Raw genomic sequence first — 20,770 nt, 5'->3', positions numbered from 1 at the left:
AGTAAAAGAAAAGGTGGGAGAAGGGGGAGGAAAAAAAAGGAAACACAAAGCAAAGCACAAACAATTTCCAATTGTAATAAATCTCCATTGAATTAATTTGTAAAAAGCATTGCAGAATGGTTGGATTCATCTACCTACAAGTAATTGCTCCCAACACAAAACAGAAAAGCTGTACTGCAGTTTGTAATCTGACAAGAGGCAGGTACACTAAAACACTCCAAAAAGCCACCAGCTAGTGCAGACTGCTAAGTAGCTGAGTGGTTTGCTTAGGAGCTATTACTATATGAAATTTTGAAGCTAAGGCTTCAAAAATGACCTTTAAAATAAAATTTATCATCTCAAAATATCATCAAAAGTTAACTTTTGATTTATCATCAAAAGTCAACTTTTCAGCTAACTACCTGACAGCTAAGTTTCAGTTAGTTAGCTGAAAAGTTTGTTACCAGATTTTAACTAAGTTTCAAAAATAGAACCTAGAAGAATCACAAATAAAATGTTCTTTTTTTTATTTCAAGTCAAGCCATTAGAACTAATGTATTCCTGGAAAAGAAAAAAACAAAATCTGAAACATCCCAAGTGATTTTCAAGTCATGCCAAAACAAGATAGCTTCAGCAGAACTGATGCCATGAAATCCATTTACCAAAAGCATTAGTTGAGATATGAGTTCAGCTGATGCTTCCCACGTTAGAGATACACTTTTAACAGACTTTAAAATAGAGAATCAATTTTTAAAATTATTGTACAACCAAGCAAGAGAAAATTAATGCCATATTGAGGTTTGGAATAACTTTTTGAACATAATCCAACACCAGGGCTGAAAGGACACTAACAGACAAAAATTTCCATCTGATGGAACCATGACTCTAGACATTATCCTTGTGGGGCCAAAGTGCAGAAGAGCATTTGCTTTACATTTCTGACAAGTTCCATTACAGCCAAAAGAAGTATTTTTGCAATGCAGTAGGAAGAAAGCATTGCAATACAAAATTATTTAATAAAATATTATTTCAAAGCCAAGTTTATAAATTTATAATATTCCAAGATAATTCCCACGTGTCAAAGGATTGTACACTATATATGCATATTTTTTGGTATAGACATCCATACACTGCCTAAACTAAGTAAAATGAAACCAAAACCTGACTAATGCTACTTTTGGGAAAACTTTCTCATGCAACTGAAAAATATCCAATTAACTCTCTGTTATGTAAGCTGTATCCCACATGTGCATGACACACACCGAAAATTATTAAAGCTGTACCAATTAAGTCCCAATACAACCCGTCACAGTTCTCTTGCTTTAATTCAAAAATCACGAATTCAATGCCATCACTAGGCACAGCAAAAGACAACATGTAATATCAGATTATAGTAAGAACTCATATCTGAGTTCAGGTCTAACATTTTAAACAGAAAAAAATATTTGCAACCTGTAAAACAACCATGACTGAAGACTGTGAGTCTTCCTGTGCTTCAATTCTTTGCATTGATGCACACAGTGACAAGCTCTTTCCCTAGGGTTAGAAGACAGTGGAAATGCTCAGCTGGCGTTAACGTACGAGGATCGAGTCGGGAACTCCACAGCACAACATGAAATATGTTGCTTTTATAGCCATTCTACAGACATGCAGGTATACCAGTTTATGGTGCACTGATGGCTTTAACAGGATCTTCTACTGAAATAGCTCACAAAATGAGAGTTTGTCAGCAAGTCTTTGAACAACAGATTTGCCCCCCCAATCTCTCAAAAACTAATCAATATTAAAAAACTACATTTATAATCACTAATTCCAAATTCATCATAGTGTTAGTATGCTTTCAGTTACAACTGCAATGTTTATGGGTACAAATATGCTCCTTACTGTAGATACTAGAGGTCAGAGATTTCCACTGATATGTCAGTGGTACTTCAAGTAGCAGGATATCTCCTCTTGATATATCCAGATGTCCTATCTGATGTGGAATCTAATGTGACAATGCAGCTTCCCAAAACTAACAGTGTTAGTCCTGTATTTCTGATATGCATTTAATCTTACTCAGACTGGAAAGACCATCTTCGCACCCTAAATCTGAAATTAATCATTCCAATGGCAGAGTATTTTTAGAAGGACAGACAATAGATTACTACAAAAATTTCCAATATCCTTTCTACAGGATACAGATGGGATACACTGGATAGCACAGCACAGTTAATTAGCACTTTTCTGAGATAACATCATGCCTTCACTTATATTTGTAGCAGTGAGCCTAAAATAATGTCATATAAACATTTTAAATCCAGTCCACCACACACACAGAAGTCCAAGAAATCTTGTATACCGATCTTACCTAATATAAAATGGCCTTGCTTTTGATAATCCATGGCATCACAAAAAGTCCTAAACAATAGTGACTGGTGTAGCATAAATGATTATATGTAAGTGCTTGAAAATAAGAATACAAGAGCTTTTGCCATAAAGCTCTAGTTTAGAATATACTGTAAATGTTTTGCCCACGCTACAAAGAGACAACAGTAATGCAGTGATGAATAAAACTGTATTTTTTCTCTTCCACCTACTTCAAAAGGTTACTGTCAATGTTAAAACCATGTGACTTTTAAAACTGCTGACCCAAAGCTAGAAGGAGAGATGCAAAGTCACTTACTCGGACACACGGAGGATGGTTTCTTTGCCTTCTTCCACTGAAATGTCAACATCATTCTTCACATGCTCCACTGTCAGCAGAGCTCCTTTAAAAAGAACAAGAGAAAAAGATACTGAACTTCCTTCCAGGGAAGATACCTTTCACAGCAATACCCAAGCAGCTACATTTCTTCTCTAATAGGACCTGATGACTGAACTGACTCCTTCAGGTAAGACTGCCCAGAGGAAAAAATCAATGTTCAGTCTTATATGCAAGAGGCTTCTCCTTCTTGGCAAGCCTTACGGCTGACAATGTCCAGCACACAGTGATCTGCAGTGAGCTCAGCAAGTGTCAGCAGCAATACAATTTGCTTCCTAAGGGTATTGTAAAAATTACATATATTGTCCTCCAATATATGTAGAGATGCTAAACAAAATGCTTTTAATTATTGAACGGTATTACTAATGCACTCCATCCCAGCCCTGACACATGCAACAATGGAGATGAATTACTGAACATATCAGTACTTTCTGAAAGAGAATGAAACTATTTTTAACCTGAATTAAAGTTTATGAAAAGATTAGCTATTCAAAACCAATAAACTCTATCTATGTGAAAGTGCAGGAAGCTGACACAGGATTCTCAGAATAAGTAGTTCAGCAGTGACAGTAAAAAATGGTCTCCAGAAAGAAAATATTTATCCAAGTTTTTAGGCTACATCGCTGATTGGAAGACAGCTCTGCCCACATTCAAAGTGGCTTGATACAAACCTGCTCTAATCTCTAGCACAACACAGCACAACACAGCAGCTCAAACAAAGCACTGAGCTAACTTGGCTGTATTTCTGGATTGGCTCTGGTCCAGATTCAGCCTGCTGAGCATAAGTAGAGGAGCTTGTGTTCTTCAACTTTGCTCAGAAGCACGTACAAAGAGAGCAAGCTTTTGCATAGGCAAATATTACTTAAATGAAACTAGATAAAGGACTATACTCTTGGTCTTGAAAGGCATCTAACCTGTTACAGCCTTCATGGTGTGCTGTTCACTTTATCTTCCCTAGAACAACGCACGAACTACCCAAGGCAGATGATACTGGAAGCTATTAATACACTGGCCTAAATACAAACCACTGGAGCTAGGAATTCCCTAGCTCTCACCTGTGCTCAGCTGAAAACCCTTCTTCTGGCATTAACAGTAAGTCAAGGTTCTTCTTCCCATCCCTCAGTTATCCATCTGCGAAATTCAGGATGACATCCCTTATGCAATACATTTGGAAGACATGTAAGTATTTTAATAACATGCACGGAAATGCTTTGAAAATTACAAGTATTACGTGCACCAAGCTATGTAATTAATACTAATGACATTAAAAGGTACTACACTTCTCCCAGAGCACAGCAGACGTGAAGAATTGTATGAAGTAGGGATGAGTAGGATGAGCAAGATTGTCTTCTTGATACAAATGTTTACCCCAGTGTTCATCTGTAACATTTAATATTTCTGACACAATCACGCAATCTCCTGAATTAAATCTCTAGTGCTACTCACCAGCTATGACAAGAAAAGAAGTCTCCAAAGCCCCTAAACCTGATGTTAATCATAACCCATATTGCATCATTTTCTGGCAAACCATTATAAACAAATATCAGAAGAAATTTTATTTAAAAGTTGTATGTTATTGTACCTTAAATCAGTAGTCATGCAAGTTGTATTAAACTCTGGGAATAACATTCCCAACTAGCATTTGAGAACGTGAAAAAGAAATCAATAAACTATGACGAAGAATGGGAAGAAAATTTATTTTGAATAGCTGTAACAAAATGGAGAAATGGTATGTAACACATACAAAATGCTGTTTCCAGATGGCTGAAAGTGCAATGAAGGAGGCTTTCATATTTTTAAAGGCAAAATAACCTCGAAGGGCAGTGAGCGAGCAACTGAAAGAGCCCGGATTTCACAGCGCAACTTTGAACCAGCTCCCCAGACAAGCCGAATTTTAGCAACAGATTAAAAACTGAAAATAAAAGATAGCAGCAACCAAGCAGAGCTCACAAGCACGCAGTCCGAACCAGGGCTGCCTTAAAATCCAGCCCCAACGCGCCAAGTCACTCGAGGGCTCTGTCCGTGACCGAGTTCTGGCAAGTGCCGGCCGCTGTCACCGCTGCCCGAGCGGACACCGAGAGGCGCCGGGGACCCGCTGCCTCGCCCGGCCGTGCCAGGGCCGCAGCGGGCACACGGCCCCGCGAAGGACGGGAGGGAACGGGAAGGACGGGAGCGATGGCAAGGGCGGGCACGGGGCCCCGTGCCCGCCTCCGCACGCGGGGACAAGCGGCGCCGCATGATGCAACACGGCGGGCACGGGAGGGAGGGAGGGAGGGAGAGGGGACGGAGCCCGCCGGATCTCCCGGGAGACTGAGGATTTGGGGGGGGGGGGGGAGAGGGGGGCGGGAAGCGAGGTCCGGGCCGCACTTACCGAGCGGGGGGCTCCCCGCGTCCACGGTGAGGCTCAGCGCCGCCATTCCCGCCGTCGCCGCCGGAACCAGGGCAGGGAGCGGGGCGGGGCGCGCAGCGCTGCCACCTCGGCGAGGGCCGGCCCGGGCACGGCGGCCCGGCAGGACCCGCCCCGGGGCGGGGGATGGACCGTCACTTCCGTCGGGAGAAGCCACAGAGACAGCGGAGCGGGAGGGGAGGGAACGTGATTTGTCCCGAAGTCCGCCGGGAGGAGGCGGAGAGGTCGGAGCCGGGCGGGAGGTGACGAGTGGGCGGTGCAGGGCGCTTTCCCGGCCCCGGGAAGCCGTCCGGGATGGGTGCCGTGAGGAGGCTGCGCCTCAGCGGGACCAGGAGCCGGCGCTTCCCTTCTCATAGCTGAGCCTTCCCGAGGGCTTTGCGGGAGCTGCTGCAAAAGCTCTTAGTCGGATGTGTGGCAGTAGCCGTGGAGATGCCTTCTACCCCTTTTCTGTGTATGATGGTACAAACGAACAGCACAACACGTACAGACACGTCTGTTTTGGTAGGATGTTATTTGTTAAACTCCTGACAAACGTGCAGATTTTGCAGCGGGTCAGATGAGTCATAGAATATCCCGACTGGGAAGGGACCCACAAGGATCACCGGGTCCATCTCCTGGCCCTGCACAGCACAGCCCCAAGAATCAGACCATGTGCCTGACAGCAGTGTCCAAATGCTTCTTGAACTCTGGGAGGCTTGGTGCTGTGACCACTTCCCTGGGGAGCCTGTTCCAGCGCCCAACCATCCTCTGGAGTCTTGGAACGAATTACAAAAATGCTGTGTCACCGGTTTTTCACAGGAGACTGACTCAAGTTCACTTTGTTGCAAGGACAATGCAGTGTCACTGTGATTTCTCCCCCCCCCCTCCCCCCCCGGTCAATTTTATAGTTGTTACTGTAGCACCTAATGTGCTAGCAGAGAAATTATCAAATGCTTGACTGGTGGACCGGTGCTTTTTGTGCAGTGGATGCAGTGGTACAGACAGAGCATGACTGCACTTTAGGTGCTGGGTTTTATGATTGATTCGTGCTGCTGGCTTTAATCTCAAAGTTACTTAATATTCTCCTGTGTTAGCAGTTTTACAGTTTCTGTAAGCATAGAAAGTGTATCCATACATAAGTGTCTTTACACATCATGCAGAAGCTGTTGTATGCTATGTATGTTCTACTCCCATTCAGGGAGAGCAGAAACAGAAATTACAGCAGAATTAGAAACAGGCTTATGCTGAAGAGATTTTCAAACCTATTACAAGTTTCAGATGAAAATAAGGATATAGATACATAGATGAAGATTACTAACTGGGTTCTGTACTTAGTACTTTAATGATTACATGGAAAGAATTATTAAGGCAGGCTTTGCGGTGTCTAAGTTGTTCTAACATTTTATCTGAATGTGTTTTGCAAATTCACATGCAGATTTTGATGGGAAAGCTAAAGCATGCATAACAAAGAATCCCGTATAAAATAAAGGTGAAAATTATGTAAAACTGAAGCAGTGAAATGAGATTAATCTTGTACTTGCTATATGGCTCAAGCTTCAGTCACAATCAATATGTGGAATGACTAAACTTGTAATGGACCAAAACATGAAGAAGGTTCTAATTAAAGCAGGCTGAATCTGTCTTGCCTGCTCTTACCAGTCATGCACTTGAGGAAAGAGAAGGAAGGTAGGCTTTAGATCAAAGGATTAGAAGCATGCATCATTCCTATATATGTGGCTTTAATCCAGTGTCATGATAGAATGAGGTAAATCCTAATCTTGCTAATTTATCTAAATGTTATGCTAAGATGACCTCACTAAGGAAAGACCTTCCTTAGATCCTGTTCCATGTGTGCACATGGAGAGACTGGGAACACCTTAGCAAGAGTTGCCGTGTTCATATCTTTTGGTGTCAAGGTGTTCCTGCTTGCTGGAAACAGAGCCAGCTTTCAGCCAGTGAAGTCAGATTGATGTTATCCTGTGGTGAGGAAAGGATATAATCTAAGGACTCTTAAGTAAATTAGAGTTGTTAAACATCTTGTGTGATGAAAGGAGAAAGAAGTAACTTGAGCATACTGCTGAAAACTGAAATTTGAAATTTTCTTCTGTATGAAAAAACATAACTTTTGTACCTTGAAGTGCTAGTTTAAAGATGTTTTGTGTGGATGAAGAGGGGCAGAGAGGAAGAAAGGGTGCAGTGCAGCCTGCAGGCTACTTTAACATTTATGGTGTCAGCACAGGTAATGGCAAAAAAAACCACGTGGGAGAGGAGCTTAGGGATTCAGTCTTTACGCAAGCGAGCAGCTGTGTTCAGGCACCCTCCCTGACACCACATGCCGAGAACCTGACATATGCCACTCTTTTCTCCACACTGAGGACAGAAGGAAAAGCAAAACTATGTGTTGTCTGTTGAAACTGGCATCTCTTCATGGCATGCCTCAGTGCGCGTCACATTGGTAGGGAAAGGGAGGCCCTAAGACTCCTTAATTTGAGAGTAAGAGACTTGGGGCACAAAATCTGGAGAAAACAAAGGGCATAGAGGCCTCAGGGGTTCAAGATCCTAACTCCAGAATTCCAAATTCATCTTGAAGAGACTTCACCTGTTTTGGCTAAGGTTGCCAATTTTAGCTAGTTGTATGTAGTTTAATACTTGTTCTCTTTTGTGTTCAAGTGGACTGAGCAGTTGAATCCTGCTTTTCTAACACCCATACCTATGGGAAAGCTGACTGAAACAGGCTCTCCAATTTTTAAGTTAATTTTTTGTGATATTGTCCTTCTTCTTTCTCCTCCCCTAACATGCCTATGTTTCACAGGGAGGGCAAGTGGTACTGTCAGGTTCTTCAACTCCTGGGGCTGTTGGAAAGGCACCTGTTTATCTCAAAATTTGGACATGACAAATTTTAAGTTCTGCAATTTCTGTTATCCCCATGTATGTCAAAGTGAACTAGGATGCCCAAAGCGCCCAAAGACTGCAATGGCATAAACCCTGACAGGGGCATTTCAAATCAGAGAGGTGCTTGGAACTCTTCCCCCTGTCACCTTTTCCTTGGGTTTTCCTCACCTGAGGTGTCCTGAATCCTGCTGTATTAACGCTTCACTGATGCTCAATGGATCCAATGACCCAGGAACCCCTATTTGGGATGTTGAAGGCCTAGATGGACTGTGTCCTGCCTCCTGCAAAACTCAGACAACCCAACCCACCACAAATAACAATTTCAGCCATCCCAAAACTGAGTGCAGATTGAAAAATTCAAGGATTCACTTCTAAGAATCAAACTGGCAACTTTATAACAAATGAGCTAATCCATCCAGGCAAATCCTTAGTCCATTTGTATTTAACACAATAACCTGTATTGGCTACATACAACAAAAAACATTGAGCAAGATCCGGTGAATGACTAACGTGATTTTGTGCCCAGAATTTTTAGATGATTTTTGGTCTGCAGTGTTATGATTTACAGTATATCATGCACAGCCATGAAGAATGAAAACTCCCAGTGAATACAGAATATAGCTATTGAAGAAATGTGACCATTTTAAAGTTGCCTGCTAAAAACAGCAAAACAATCTGATCCAACATTTACTTACGGATTCTCTGTAATTTTGAAATTACTGAACACCTTAATAAAAGAATTCAGTTCAGATTCTATAAAACAAGATTTCAAGCTCAGTTATCTTCTTTCTTTCTTTCTTTTTCCCCAAGTTCACTTTCTCAGCCTTCCAGGCCAAGTGAAGATGCTTCCCTGCTTTAAGGCACTAGAGACTCTTTCACAGTGTTAGGAATACGACTGGCATAATAGTCATAATTTCTCAAAGTGGCGAGGACCCCAGCTGAATTCATGTGTTTCACTTCCTTGTTATACTGAAATGAATTTCCACGGATATCAGTTATCTTGCCTGCAAATAAAAAAAAAAAAAAAAGGAAAGAAAGAAAAAAATATATTCCAGCAAAAAAGAGTTGGGAAGAGAGAATTTATTAGTTCAACTGATATAACTAAAGAAGCAGTCCTTGGTGAACACACACCTGTCTTCAGATGTGAAGTGTCTTTGCTTCCAGTTTAACCACAACGGGTTTTTTATTGACTGAAATCAAATAACTAGTGGTTTGTTGTTTTTTTTTTTCAACGATACTTAAATTCCTTGTGTCTCAGAAAAAGGAAAACAATATTTTTCTCTCATGGATTACTTAAAACGCTTCCTGACTAGCTTTTACATTGGCCATTGACAAGAAGGAAAGAAAAATCCTCAGTTCAAGTAAAAGCCAGGGTATGTCTATACAACTGTAACATAATATAGAAACACACCAGTTGGTTTTGAATGAGTTTCTAGAAACCAGTTGGCAAGAACAATGGAGATCTTGACACAAAATTTTAACCAGGAGATACCTCCTTAACAAGGAGGCTAAATACAGCACTGTGCTGCTCCAGACTGGTTGGGCTGCTTTGTGCTTGAGCTAACCTGTGTAAAGCTATCCCAGTTATCAACTCCAGAGGCTGCAGAGTTAAATAGTTGTAGTTAAATAGAGTTAAATAGTGCCATTACGAAGCCTGTTACCATTGCTTGACAGAATTGAGGAGATAAAACCTCGTAATTTTAGCACATAGCGGTAAAAGGTCTATCAATGTGAACAGCAGAAAAAAAAATAATAATATACTTCAAATCTTTGCCAGTGAGACTTTTCATAGCTTCTCAACCCCGTACACCTAGATAGGTGAAGTGGCTTATGTTGTCTGGAGGCCACTAATTTTACTCAATTGTGGAGTTTGTATATCTGAGGAACAACATGATTTGACCTATTTTTGTTGTTTTGAATGATTCAATGTCCACATATTACATAATATGTTACTAATAATAAACTACTATATCCAGTTAGTAGGGCAGCAGGATTTTACTGTGAGAGAGTAGCCAACAGGAAAAAAAAAGCCATTTGTTTTGAAAATATTAAAATTAATATACTCAAAATTTTGGAATTGGCTTTGTTGATTATTTGATAGTTGTTGACTCTATTAGTCCAGAGCAAAAGAGATCATGTCATGCTTTTCAGAGCATAATGTGCTTGACCCATTGGCATTACTGTCGATTTCAGAGGGCTCAAAGCTCCTAGTGAGTCATAACTATTAAAAAATACATACATATTGTCATTTTTCTTTCAAAAAACACGTTTGGAATTCTTTTTTTTTCCTATGAAAAGTATAAATAACTTAAAATTGATGCAATTTCACTTATCTTGGAATTTTGAATGCTATTAACTTACCTCCCACAGCACGTAGAATAGCTTCAGGTGCACACGTATCCCATTTCTTGCACCCAGGGCTGGCAAATACATAAGCAGATGCCTTGCCTTCTATAAGTTGAATGACCTATTATGAATAGAGCATGGCAATCATTGGAAAGGATCTAGGCATTTAGAAACGGGTAGAAATAACACCAGGAAACAGGGTTTAAATCCACTTATTCTATGTACTTACAGTCAGAAAAGGAACATCAGCCATTTCCTTTGATATTACAAGAAATTGTATTAAGCTTTGGAAAGCTATACTGAGTTACCATACTCAATTCAATATTTTTGATTGTTGTAAATACACTCTAGAGGATGAAAATCTGCTCTTAATTTCAGAAACAAATTCCCTTCTTGTGCAAGTACTAAAAAAATAAAGTGGAAACTGTCTACTTGTTGTGTTAGTGCCATTTTGGGCCTTGCACATATTGGAGAAGAGAGATCAGAAGGTCTGGTTTTGACAGCTATGACAAAAGGAAGCTTTAAAACTGGTAGTAAAAGAGTATGCAGAGAAGTTTTGCAAAAAATACCACTGTGTGCTTGTATTTTTATCCTTTCATATGTGCTGCTAGATAGTTGGAACGAAAACTGTATTAACATGAACTGGAGGACATGACTAATAATTGTGATTAAATTGAATTCCCATTTAGTCATCCTGGTCTTACAACTTTTTATTTTCACCCCTAGAAACAGAATACTGGGGAAGACAGACCTCAGCCATGACCAGCACAGCCACTGTTACAGATACACCTGCACAAATTCTGTCTACCTCACAGCAGACTGAATGCTAGAAGGAGTTGTGCTGGGGAAGGAGGAGGAAGTCTCCTGTACATTCATGCAAGTAAGCAAATGATTTCTGTAAAAAGTCTCTTTTTTTTCCAAAGGTGCCACTTTCCAGTAAAAACAGGAGATTTTGAGTTTTCATACCTTGTTTCCTGCTCCTCCAGCTCTGATGACAGTGTCTGGGTTCAAGGCACTGATGCACTCATTTACCAGGGCACTGCTGTGGGAACGGGTGGTAACGATGATGTGTTTGCCAGCAGGTGCTTCTGTGAGCTGAAATCCAAAGGCACCTATGCCCAGGACTCCCCAGATCGTCCTGCCCAACACAGCACCAGCTCCTGCCTGCAAAAAAGGTACACAGGTCCAGGTGATGGTTAATCACAGTGATCAGCATTTAGACCACAAAGCGAAAGGAATACCTAGAGGCATCTTTGCATTTCAGGGAGTATAGTATTAACACTGGGTTATATACTTAAACAATGACACTTTAAAAAACCTGCTTTAGGGCCTGGAGTGAGAAACTGGCTCTCTTTCCCTCTACGGCAATAACATCATTTACCCTTTTCTTATCTGTAAGGTTATGCTGGTGCATGACATCCTAACTCCAGTGACTGACAGATTAATATTTGTGTATTTCTGTACTTCAGGCACAATCTGCAACTAAAAATATCTTGTAATCTTAAATATTTTGTGATACATACCCCATAGAACATGATAGGCATTACATCCGCTCAAGACCTTTTTCTTTAAACTCCAGTAAGTTAAATTAATCAAGCTGCATCATGAGCTTCCCCTCTCCCCCTGGATAATACTGAAATAATCTCCAAATGTGTAAATACCAGTAGGCTGGCCATCCTGTACTTAACACCTGAAACCCGGCATGATACACTCTAACCCAGCTGTCAGCTTGGTTTATTTAGGGCTGCAGCTTTATAGCAGTTATGACACATCACAAATGGACCGATTGCTAAAAAATTTCTAGCAAAGACTGCAAAACCAGTGATCTGTACTTGTTTTACAGTATGTACTTTACATATACTGTAGTAGCATGTACAGCATGTATGCAATATATACTGTATTAGTGGATTGCACAAGCCTTAGGATTCAGTATGGCTGTTAGTAGGTCTCTGACATTCAGTTCCTGGAAACCAACATTTAAAATTGTATATATTTAATAAAAAACCCAACACCTTATATTACAACTTTAACTCAACTACACGCCATTTTTTGAGTTGAAAGTGTCCTAACCGAAATGGCTTAGAAGGAACAGTTAGAAACCACTTAATGCTTTTAAATAAACCAACAATTTAATACCTCATAGTTGTAATATGGCTGGTTAATAACTCCTGCTATTGCTTTGCCTCCATACGCAATTCCAATAAGAACTGTTACGTGGTCAAGGAGACCTGTACAGAAATATTATGAATGTTGTTATGTTTAAAAAGACAAAGTATATATATAAAAAAATAAACTTCCAGTAAAAGTCCATGAATTGATGCACAGAGGGGTATCTTAAAAATTCCAATACTAATCACAATTTTCAGGTGTAATAAGTTGGTTGATTTTTTTAGTAATTTAGTCTTGAGGTCTAAAAAATGTCCCAGATAGAGTTCTCTTAATAGAACTACCTTATAATTATCATATAATGAGAAAGAAGTTTAAAGTTGCAACTAAATAGCAGTCTATGATGACATTCTTCTATAACTGTGGTGGGAATTCTTTAGTGATTTTCGAAACCAGCAATTTGTTGGCAGTTGTATATCTCTTTTGCTGAAAAGGGGAAAAAACTCTGCCTAAAAAATTTCACATTAGTCAACTAAAGGTTGCAGTAGGAGGCTAGAGTGAGGTTTCATCCTACTGGTTTTTGGGGTTGGGGGATTTTTTTCCCTTTCATTTTAAGGTCTATTTCTATGGAGACAAATTAGGCTTTGCCGAAAACAGTTTCTTCCCATAAGTGAACTGTGATTTGTGGGAAGATGTTTGTTTCATTTTGAAAAGGCTACAAATACAGCTGTGGCATTTGGATTGTTTGAAGAGGAGGATGAAATAAAATTCAGCATATTCCTGTGTGAAGGGGAGATTTAGTCCTTCAATTCGAAGTATTTGCAAAATTGTAAATTTAACTAAAAACTTAACCTGCCAGGAGTCAAAAGCAGCTCTTTGCACCCTGAAATGATAACCACTCAGCAGCCCATCAGAAATATTCAGTCCTGGTTAGAACTGAAAGGAAGGATTAAAAAAATTCTATAGTGCTCAGAAAGCACAGAAACATCAGCCTTATGAAACAATATTGTAACTGCTATGATAAAATTATCTACATGTATATGCTACTTTATTGCATTGCTATTTTTTTAATCAGCAGAAATAAAAGAGAATCCAACCTTCAGTGTACTCCTTGGTTCCATCCAGGGGATCAACCCATATTACAAGCTTTAAGAATTAAAAAGTAAGGATAAAATTAACAAATACAAATCATGTCAATTATCACGCAAAGTATATATTTTACTTTAGTGCTTTTATTTCTTTATGGCAGTAAGGAAATAAAGACATCCAAAGTTTTAACATTATTATATGACTGAAGCCTATAATAGTATTTTATACCAAAAACAAAAGCTTAAAAATTGACAAGAATGTCTCAGCAAATCTCTTAATTGAAGTATGAAGGATTAAACTGAACATGGAAATGAGATTACTTCATTATGTCCAAACTAGATTCTTTCCAAATGAATTGGAATCACAAACTGTAAGAAGCAAATTTCTATTTCCCATTACTGTACAAAGAGACATGCAGCATTTCCAGTTCTGGAGATGTGATTCTCATAACTACATTTCAGTTTTCAAGTGAAAAAGAAACATTGACACAATTTTTTTTATTAACACACTCTTAGCTAAAATCAGTAACATATGAGTAACATTATCGTATTACCTCTTCCTCTTTAATTCCTGTGTACTGAGCAGGACAAGGTTTCTTCAGTATTTCTTCACAGTGCCCATCTTCAATTAATTCCTCAGTTACATCATCAGTGGGCAGATCCTAACAAAAGAATTCTTAGAATTATTAAAGAAAGGTGTTGGACTCACCTCAATTTGCTTTAGAACTGTGTATTTGCTTGCAGCTTGACAAAGCTAATGAATTGAAAAGGTGAAATGGGATGGAAATTTGTTTGTTTGGGTTGTTTTTAATTAAAACAGAAGGTTTCCTAAACCCTGCCAAAGTAAATTCCAGTGCAACTGAGAGCAAGATAAACTGTTAGTATGAAATACTAACACTTAGTGAAATACATACTGTTAGCATAAACCAGGTACTTACTTCTTCTCCTATGATTGTCACCTTGGGAAACTTCCGTGCCAGGGAAGCACAAATGCTCATTTGTACAAGTCGGTCAGCTTTGGTCTGCAAGTCATTGGGTCCAGCCTGTCCAAGGATGGATAGGAATTTGTGTATGAAAAAAATACACCATACCAGCACAGTAGCCCATACAGCACTCTGAATATCTACCTTGTAATGAAAAAGAAGTTTTATTTGATTAATCGTCAACCTAGTAAGTGATTTTTGTGAGAGGCAGGCTAAAATTTGCAAGGAGCAGAGTTTCCCTGTGTACCCCAGAGCTAAGACAGACTGGTATGACATTAGAACAACATTTACTGCTGTGTTCTTCTCATGCAATTGTACTCACTACGTATTTGTGCAAATACTACCCTATGTACAGAATGAATCAATACAAGTACAAACCCAGATACAACATATGAAGAGGGAAAGGCAAAAATGAAGATGTTAACGGGAAAAAATCATTATTCTAAGGCTAACTGGACGGACGTGGAAAATTAGGAAAGAGGAGAAATATAGGGGAAGTGTTAATCAAAGGTCATTTAAAGGTCCAATTAATCTAGTTTGTTTAAAAAAATGTAACAGGAACAATTATGATGTATAAACCTCTAATTAGTGAATGGTTCCTTAGTCTAGCACAAAAAGACCACGGAAGGCCAGAAGATAACCAGGGAAATTTAGCTGGTCAGTAACATCCATACATTTTTTCCATCAAAAAATACTTGAGAAGAAACAGTGGATTTGGTGTCTCAAGATGATATAAAACAATGAGTGCCAGCCTTCCCAAAAGATAGGACGTAGCCAAACACGTTGCCACGTGGGTTACACTAATTTCTTAAATATTGATAATCTGCTAAATAGTGAAAGTGGGTCATTTATTAACAATTTTTCGCCTTAATCTTCATGTATCTATGAATGGAGAAGCCTTTTAGGTCCAGAGATAGCATCCTAATAAAAAATAATTTTGTTAGCACTGGCATCAAGAAAGACAAAGTTCATCCAAGATTTGCATCTTAATTGAATCAAACAAAAGTTTTATTTTATCTGCTTGTATCTTATTTGCTGACAACATGAAAAGTGTTTTATCCAGCTATGGAAGTTAGCCATAGGAATGGAATATTCCGTTTGGAATCATGTTATGGGTTAATTTTTGCATACTCAAATCCTAGTCTGTCCATTACCCAATTGCTAATTTTTGCAAAATTTGATATTTTTCTTTGACATTTCCTTCTCATCCCCTAATAAATTTGATTGAAATTGGTCCTGAGCTTAGACTCGGAAAGATCAGGTTTACTGCAGAGAATGTCCTTCATTCCAGGACATCAACCTAATAAACCAGGATAAAGTAGTTCTACAAAACAGCCATCAATAATGTGACAATGGCTGGACAAGGTGTCTACCTACCAACTGGGGGGGAAAAAAAAGTGCAAGTGCTACAAAGAGAAGCAATATAAATACAGAGCTTAAAGCTGACTGAGGGAAAGAAAATTCTGGATATTAAGGAAAGGAAGGAGAGGAGCTAGCTAAAAATTCAGCTGTCCTTGAACTGTTTTCCTCACTAGATAAATGGATGGGAGGTCACTGTATTGAGGGAAAAGGTGGAACATTGCCTTCCTAGATGTTCTAAAGCTTCCAATAGGGCCAGGTCGAATTGGTTTTGATGTTTGCTGGCTGCAGAAAGAGGATGAATGATGAGAAGCAGCACTCTCTGTTGTGCATCTCTTCCCTCCAGACTGCAAAGCAAAGGCACATACAGGTTCTCTCTCTTGCATTCTTCCTCTTTCTTCAGCAGCCACCTTTGACAAGAAGCTTGCAGTGGTTTCAAGATCTCTAGTCCCTCAAACAGGAACCTCTTCTGTTGGTCATTGGTTTTGATCTAATTTTCTGTGTGTAGTATTCATTTAAAAAAAATTAAAAGTATATATAATGTCTCATTTAGAACCAATATCACCTGTTAGTTTTGATCACGTTTGAATAATGTAAATATCAGCAATTACTTCAATGTAAAGACCAAAACTAATAAAGATATTTAATGAGGTCCATAATCTTGTGACATACCTGTAAATCTAGAATAAACTTCAGAAGTTAATTCCATCTATTCTAGTACTGTAATCAAAACAAAGATCTTGGCTCATCGGTGCAACTTACTAATTTACAGCAAATTAAGAACTTCATGTAGATGATTGTAATTTAATTTCTTTTTTCTAGTTAGAATTAAATTTGAAGCTCTGATTTCATTTTGAAAACTGTGATTTATGATAAAATCTAAGGTTCTTCTTTGTTTTAGGAAATAAACACTGATTTATTCTAATCCAAAATTCATCAAGGGCACAGTATTTTATGCTGTACTAAGGTGTTAGAACATAGGTATAGAAACTAACAGGAAATATGCATTATTATGAATTTTGACGTGCTATCCAGAGCTTGTGTTTTGTGAGGGAAATCAGGACAAAATTATGGTGTTTCTTTTAAGTGTCTGAACATTCTTTAGAAATGCTGGTCAAAATACACTTCTCTGGTGCTCTTTTAATCCTTTAACAAGGAATATTTCTTGTCTCAGAGGGGTGAGGACTGTATTCCCTTCCCCAGTTGCTGATTTTCAAAAATACCACTTTGACCTGTATCTAACTCAGCATTAACAAGAGAAATTGGAACAAAGTAAAAGCAATACCTTCTCCACTATCCCCAGGTCTCCTGTAGACATTACACTTCTAACAATTGTTGCAGCTTTTTCTGCCACAGAATACGCAGAGGCGACCACACGCATGAGCAGAGCTGGGGAGGCCATCCTAAGGGCTGAAAAGAAACAAAGAGCAAACTTGTACATTTCTCTCTTCACGAGAAGACAAAAAGTAAAATATTTTACATAACATTCCAAAAAGATACAGCTTAAACTGATAAGAAAGGGGAAAGCAGGTAGCTGCCAATGTGAGTAGTAACGAAGTGAGCTTTGGCTTTTTTAAAAATTAATTAATTAACAAACACAGGATTATAAAGCTATTTTAAACAAGATTTTGCAAATATCCATGTTCTGTCTGATAGTGAACCTAGTTCTCACTAAAATAAAATCTGTCATTAAAAAGAACAGCAGCAGAAACTCTATCATAAATATTAAGAAAAAGCACAGTCAACACACGGTACTCATTTTTCGTACATTTTGAACATAAGTTCGTTTTCTCAGAACTGAACATACAGCGATGGTTTGTGCCCAGATTCAAGCACAAGGCTGCCAGAGAGGATGACATGAGCAACTTCACCTATTATTTTCCTTTGTTTAAATATAAAATATACAGGCTTTTGTAGATGGCCCAATTGTGGACAAAAAATAGGTTAATGATATGCAGATACTGCAAACTTGTATGTGAAAGTCTGTTCATTGAATTTTACCATTCTTTCTGTATTTCTTTAACTTCTCCTGATTTCTCTAAGGAAATCTATTTACATCTTTCTTCCTCCCTCAATACTGCATGACCTGTCATTCTCCCTATCATGTTGTCTTCTACATCTGTTCCCCAGCACGCACCAGTGCAATTCACTGTGCCTTCAGTTCCCAAAATGAAGAGTAAGTATCACTCTTGGAAAGGCTAGCATTCCTCCCAGCTTTTTTTGTGCCCCAGGAAAAAAAATGTATGGATAACTACACTGTATTCTTCAAAATGCAAAGCTAATTGCCTTTTATGTTTTCTTATCAGTTTTTTCCATCTGTGTAGATAACATGTTTTTTGAGTGGGGCTCACATGTGTGACACACTTCCAAGCAAACACTTGAGCACAGAGCCAGAACAAAACATAGAGGAACTCACTAATCACCACACAGAAGATATATTACCTGGGAAGTGTAATATAACAATCATTTCACCAATATCACAATCAGTATTTGCAGCAATTACAGCAAGCACTGCGTAAGTGGCAACAGGTCATTACATACCACCTTTCCTTTCTTCCTTGAGAAACCAAGTTCATGGCTATTCACAGCAAAGGCAATGTCAGAGGTATCAAAATCCCAAATTTAGCTGATTTAAGAACTTCTTGAGCACTTTAGAAACATTGTACCTCTATCTCTAAAGTCAGAAGGTCTCTGAAGCTGAAGGAGTAGAGTGATTGTGTAAGTACACTCAAAAAGCACAGTTGCTAATGTTAATTATTATTTACTGCTCCGGGATAGGAGCAAAGTGCTCTGGAGTTCTGTAGAATAGCCAAGGTCCATACCCAAAGTGCACAGCTGGGCTATCTTGGCCTGGTAGCAATGGTTACAGAGGAAATTTTGGAAATGCCACCTGTGGCAAAAAGCTGCTCCCAAACAGTTGGAAGTTGTAGAGCAAATATGTGTCATAGCACATGAGCAGAGAGACACTATTTTAAGTCTATACTATCACGTGAAAGAAGTTACCAGGAAGAAAAATGGAATGTAGTTCAATCCATACTATCTGGAATATGAGTATTTCTGAGAAATAAAATAGCATATTAGATGGGATGTTTGGATTAAAGAATTGAGCTCAGAAGAAGATAATTAACATTTTAGGCTCAGCTTCTCATTAGTCATTTGACTTTTTACTGTACATTTGATCCTGCTTCATAAAATGAGATTAAAACTTAATTTTTTTAAAGACTAGATTTATTTAATATTTGCATAAAGTTTCAAAAGACTCAGAAAGCAATACAGAATACCATCTTACACTCTTGAAGCTTGACCCAAGATGTTTCTTGGGCACATTTTTCTTGGCCATTCCTAAGGCAAACAAATATACTTTCTGTGGTGAACCCGAAATCTCTAGGTAAACCTTAAAAGTTAAAATATTGTTATGAAAAAACAAAATCTATTAAAAGAAACTGAAATGGGAGGTTCAACATTCCCTCCTCAGCAATACAAAGTAACTAATTATTGAATTGCAAAGTATGTTATTACTGCAAAAGGTGTCTTAAATTTTTACAGGGCTGCATCTCCTGCATGGCACATCTTCTGGTGCGTTGGACCTTTTTGGTTAGATAAGTGTGTGTGCTAGTTGGCTGTAAGTTTTTCACCTCTGTAGCTTTTTGATATCAAATTACCTAGTTGACTTTTAAGTTTATGGCACATTCTTTCTGATGAGGGCAATGTCTAATGTATACTTCCACAAGACATTCAAGAATACATTGCTTGCTTTGGACAGAAATAGTTCGACTCCTAGAAAACTGTACAATGTACAAAGACTGCACAGCAACTGTCCCTCAAGTTAAATTCGCATATAATTGTCAAAACACACCTTGTCCTCCAAAGACTATCCCTCCTTTCTCCTGGCCTAGCAACCAAATTATTGAATGGCCTCAACAAATCAGCCTGATTTGCTAGCTATCAAAATAAATGAGTTCTCCAGCTTCTCTTCCACTTTTCAATTTTGATGTCTGTAAGTATTAGAGGCTGGCTACAATTAATTTATCAAAGCACACATAATGGATTTGTTGATATTGCTATCTCAGCCCCTTTTATGCAAATTTCCATTTTCCAAATTTATGATTTTGCCCGATGAAAGGAGAAAGTGGACATCACACAGAGCGTTGTCTTTAAAGGCAAGTGCTAAGCCACAACTTCTTGCTCGGAACTCTTCAACACCCAAGTGACCAGAGGTCCCTATTTCTTTACAATAAACTTCGGCACACATTGAGCAGAATATAAACTCTCCATTATGTCAGGAAACAATGTTTACCCGGCAGACGCAGGCTAGGACTCGGGAGTGTGAATACCTGGCTCCCTCTGCGGTTCACCTACAGACTTCCAGGTGGGAAAGGGCTGTGTTACCTCATTTCACCAATCGGGTAACATTGAGGTTTTCGGCTCAGAGGCCTTTTGAATTTGTACTTAAAAAAAAAAAAAAAAAAAAAAAAGCCTGTTCTGATTCTCTTGCCATCGGTATTCCCCGTGGTGCACTGCCTGCAGCGCAGCTGGAATTCCTGAGCACTGAGCGGGGCTCTCCAGTGCATCCAGCGGAGCGGGGCAGGGCACATCGCGGGTGGTCGTGGGTGGCAGGAGCAGCTCTGCTAGTGCAGCAGCCAACTCACCGTCTCCAGTCTCGCTTTTCCCTGGATCTCCTCCGTCGCCGCTCTCCAGCAGCGCGTGGGGCGCTCCAAGCTTCCCGACCCCCGCCTTGCCAAGGACGGACCCAAGTCCCGGCCCCGCAACGCGGCCTCCGCGCCGGCTCCTTCGGAAAGAACTCGCCGCCCTCACAGACACACCTGGGAACGCCCCAAGTCTTCCGGCTCCGGGCGGGCCCGGAGCGCTGGCCCGGCCCCTGTGGAAC

The 20,770-nt window shown here is 39.4% G+C and overlaps 2 protein-coding genes across 6 annotated transcripts in view; both read right to left on the bottom strand.

The window, feature by feature from the left end:
- The window catches only part of EPRS1 (glutamyl-prolyl-tRNA synthetase 1), a 39,688-nt gene extending 34,489 nt beyond the window's left edge, over positions 1-5,199 (bottom strand). For 4 of the 5 annotated variants that reach the window (XM_027734239.2, XM_027734243.2, XM_027734240.2 and 1 more), the window contains exons 1-2: positions 5,094-5,199; positions 2,645-2,729 (exon numbers count right to left, since the gene is read on the bottom strand). In XM_027734239.2, coding sequence (XP_027590040.1) covers positions 2,645-2,729; positions 5,094-5,139 — 131 coding nt within the window. In that variant the 5' untranslated portion in view covers positions 5,140-5,199. Of the gene's footprint in view, positions 1-2,644; positions 2,730-3,777; positions 3,830-5,093 lie in introns of those variants that run through there. The other variant, XM_027734245.2, reaches the window with a different exon arrangement.
- A 3,170-nt stretch (positions 5,200-8,369) lies between these two features.
- BPNT1 (3'(2'), 5'-bisphosphate nucleotidase 1) lies at positions 8,370-20,769 on the bottom strand. The gene is made up of 9 exons (XM_027734256.2): positions 20,532-20,769; positions 17,168-17,292; positions 14,479-14,583; positions 14,095-14,202; positions 13,550-13,598; positions 12,483-12,574; positions 11,313-11,510; positions 10,362-10,467; positions 8,370-9,004 (listed from the first exon to the last, which is right to left on the bottom strand). Exons 2-9 carry the CDS (start codon positions 17,282-17,284, stop codon positions 8,856-8,858), a joined length of 924 nt encoding a protein of 307 aa, XP_027590057.1. The 5' UTR covers positions 17,285-17,292; positions 20,532-20,769; the 3' UTR covers positions 8,370-8,855.
- Position 20,770: the final 1 nt, after the last annotated feature.

Source organism: Pipra filicauda, unplaced genomic scaffold, assembly GCF_003945595.2.
Source record: "Pipra filicauda isolate LSUMZ 115617 unplaced genomic scaffold, ASM394559v2 scaffold147_size4022426_pilon, whole genome shotgun sequence".
Lineage (NCBI taxonomy): Eukaryota > Metazoa > Chordata > Aves > Passeriformes > Pipridae > Pipra > Pipra filicauda.
Note: the sequence above shows the minus strand (reverse complement) of the source record. Positions and strands in the feature narration are given on the sequence as shown.

Excerpts from the sequence above, each read along its gene's own strand:
- BPNT1 (XM_027734256.2), bottom strand. The coding sequence starts at position 17,284 with ATGGCCTCCCCAGCTCTGCTCATGCGTGTGGTCGCCTCTGCGTATTCT. Across the intron at positions 14,203-14,478 it reads TGACAATCATAGGAGAAGAA|GATCTGCCCACTGATGATGT; the intron begins GTAAGTACCTGG and ends TTCTTTTGTTAG. Across the intron at positions 10,468-11,312 it reads CTGGAGGAGCAGGAAACAAG|GTCATTCAACTTATAGAAGG; the intron begins GTATGAAAACTC and ends TATTCATAATAG.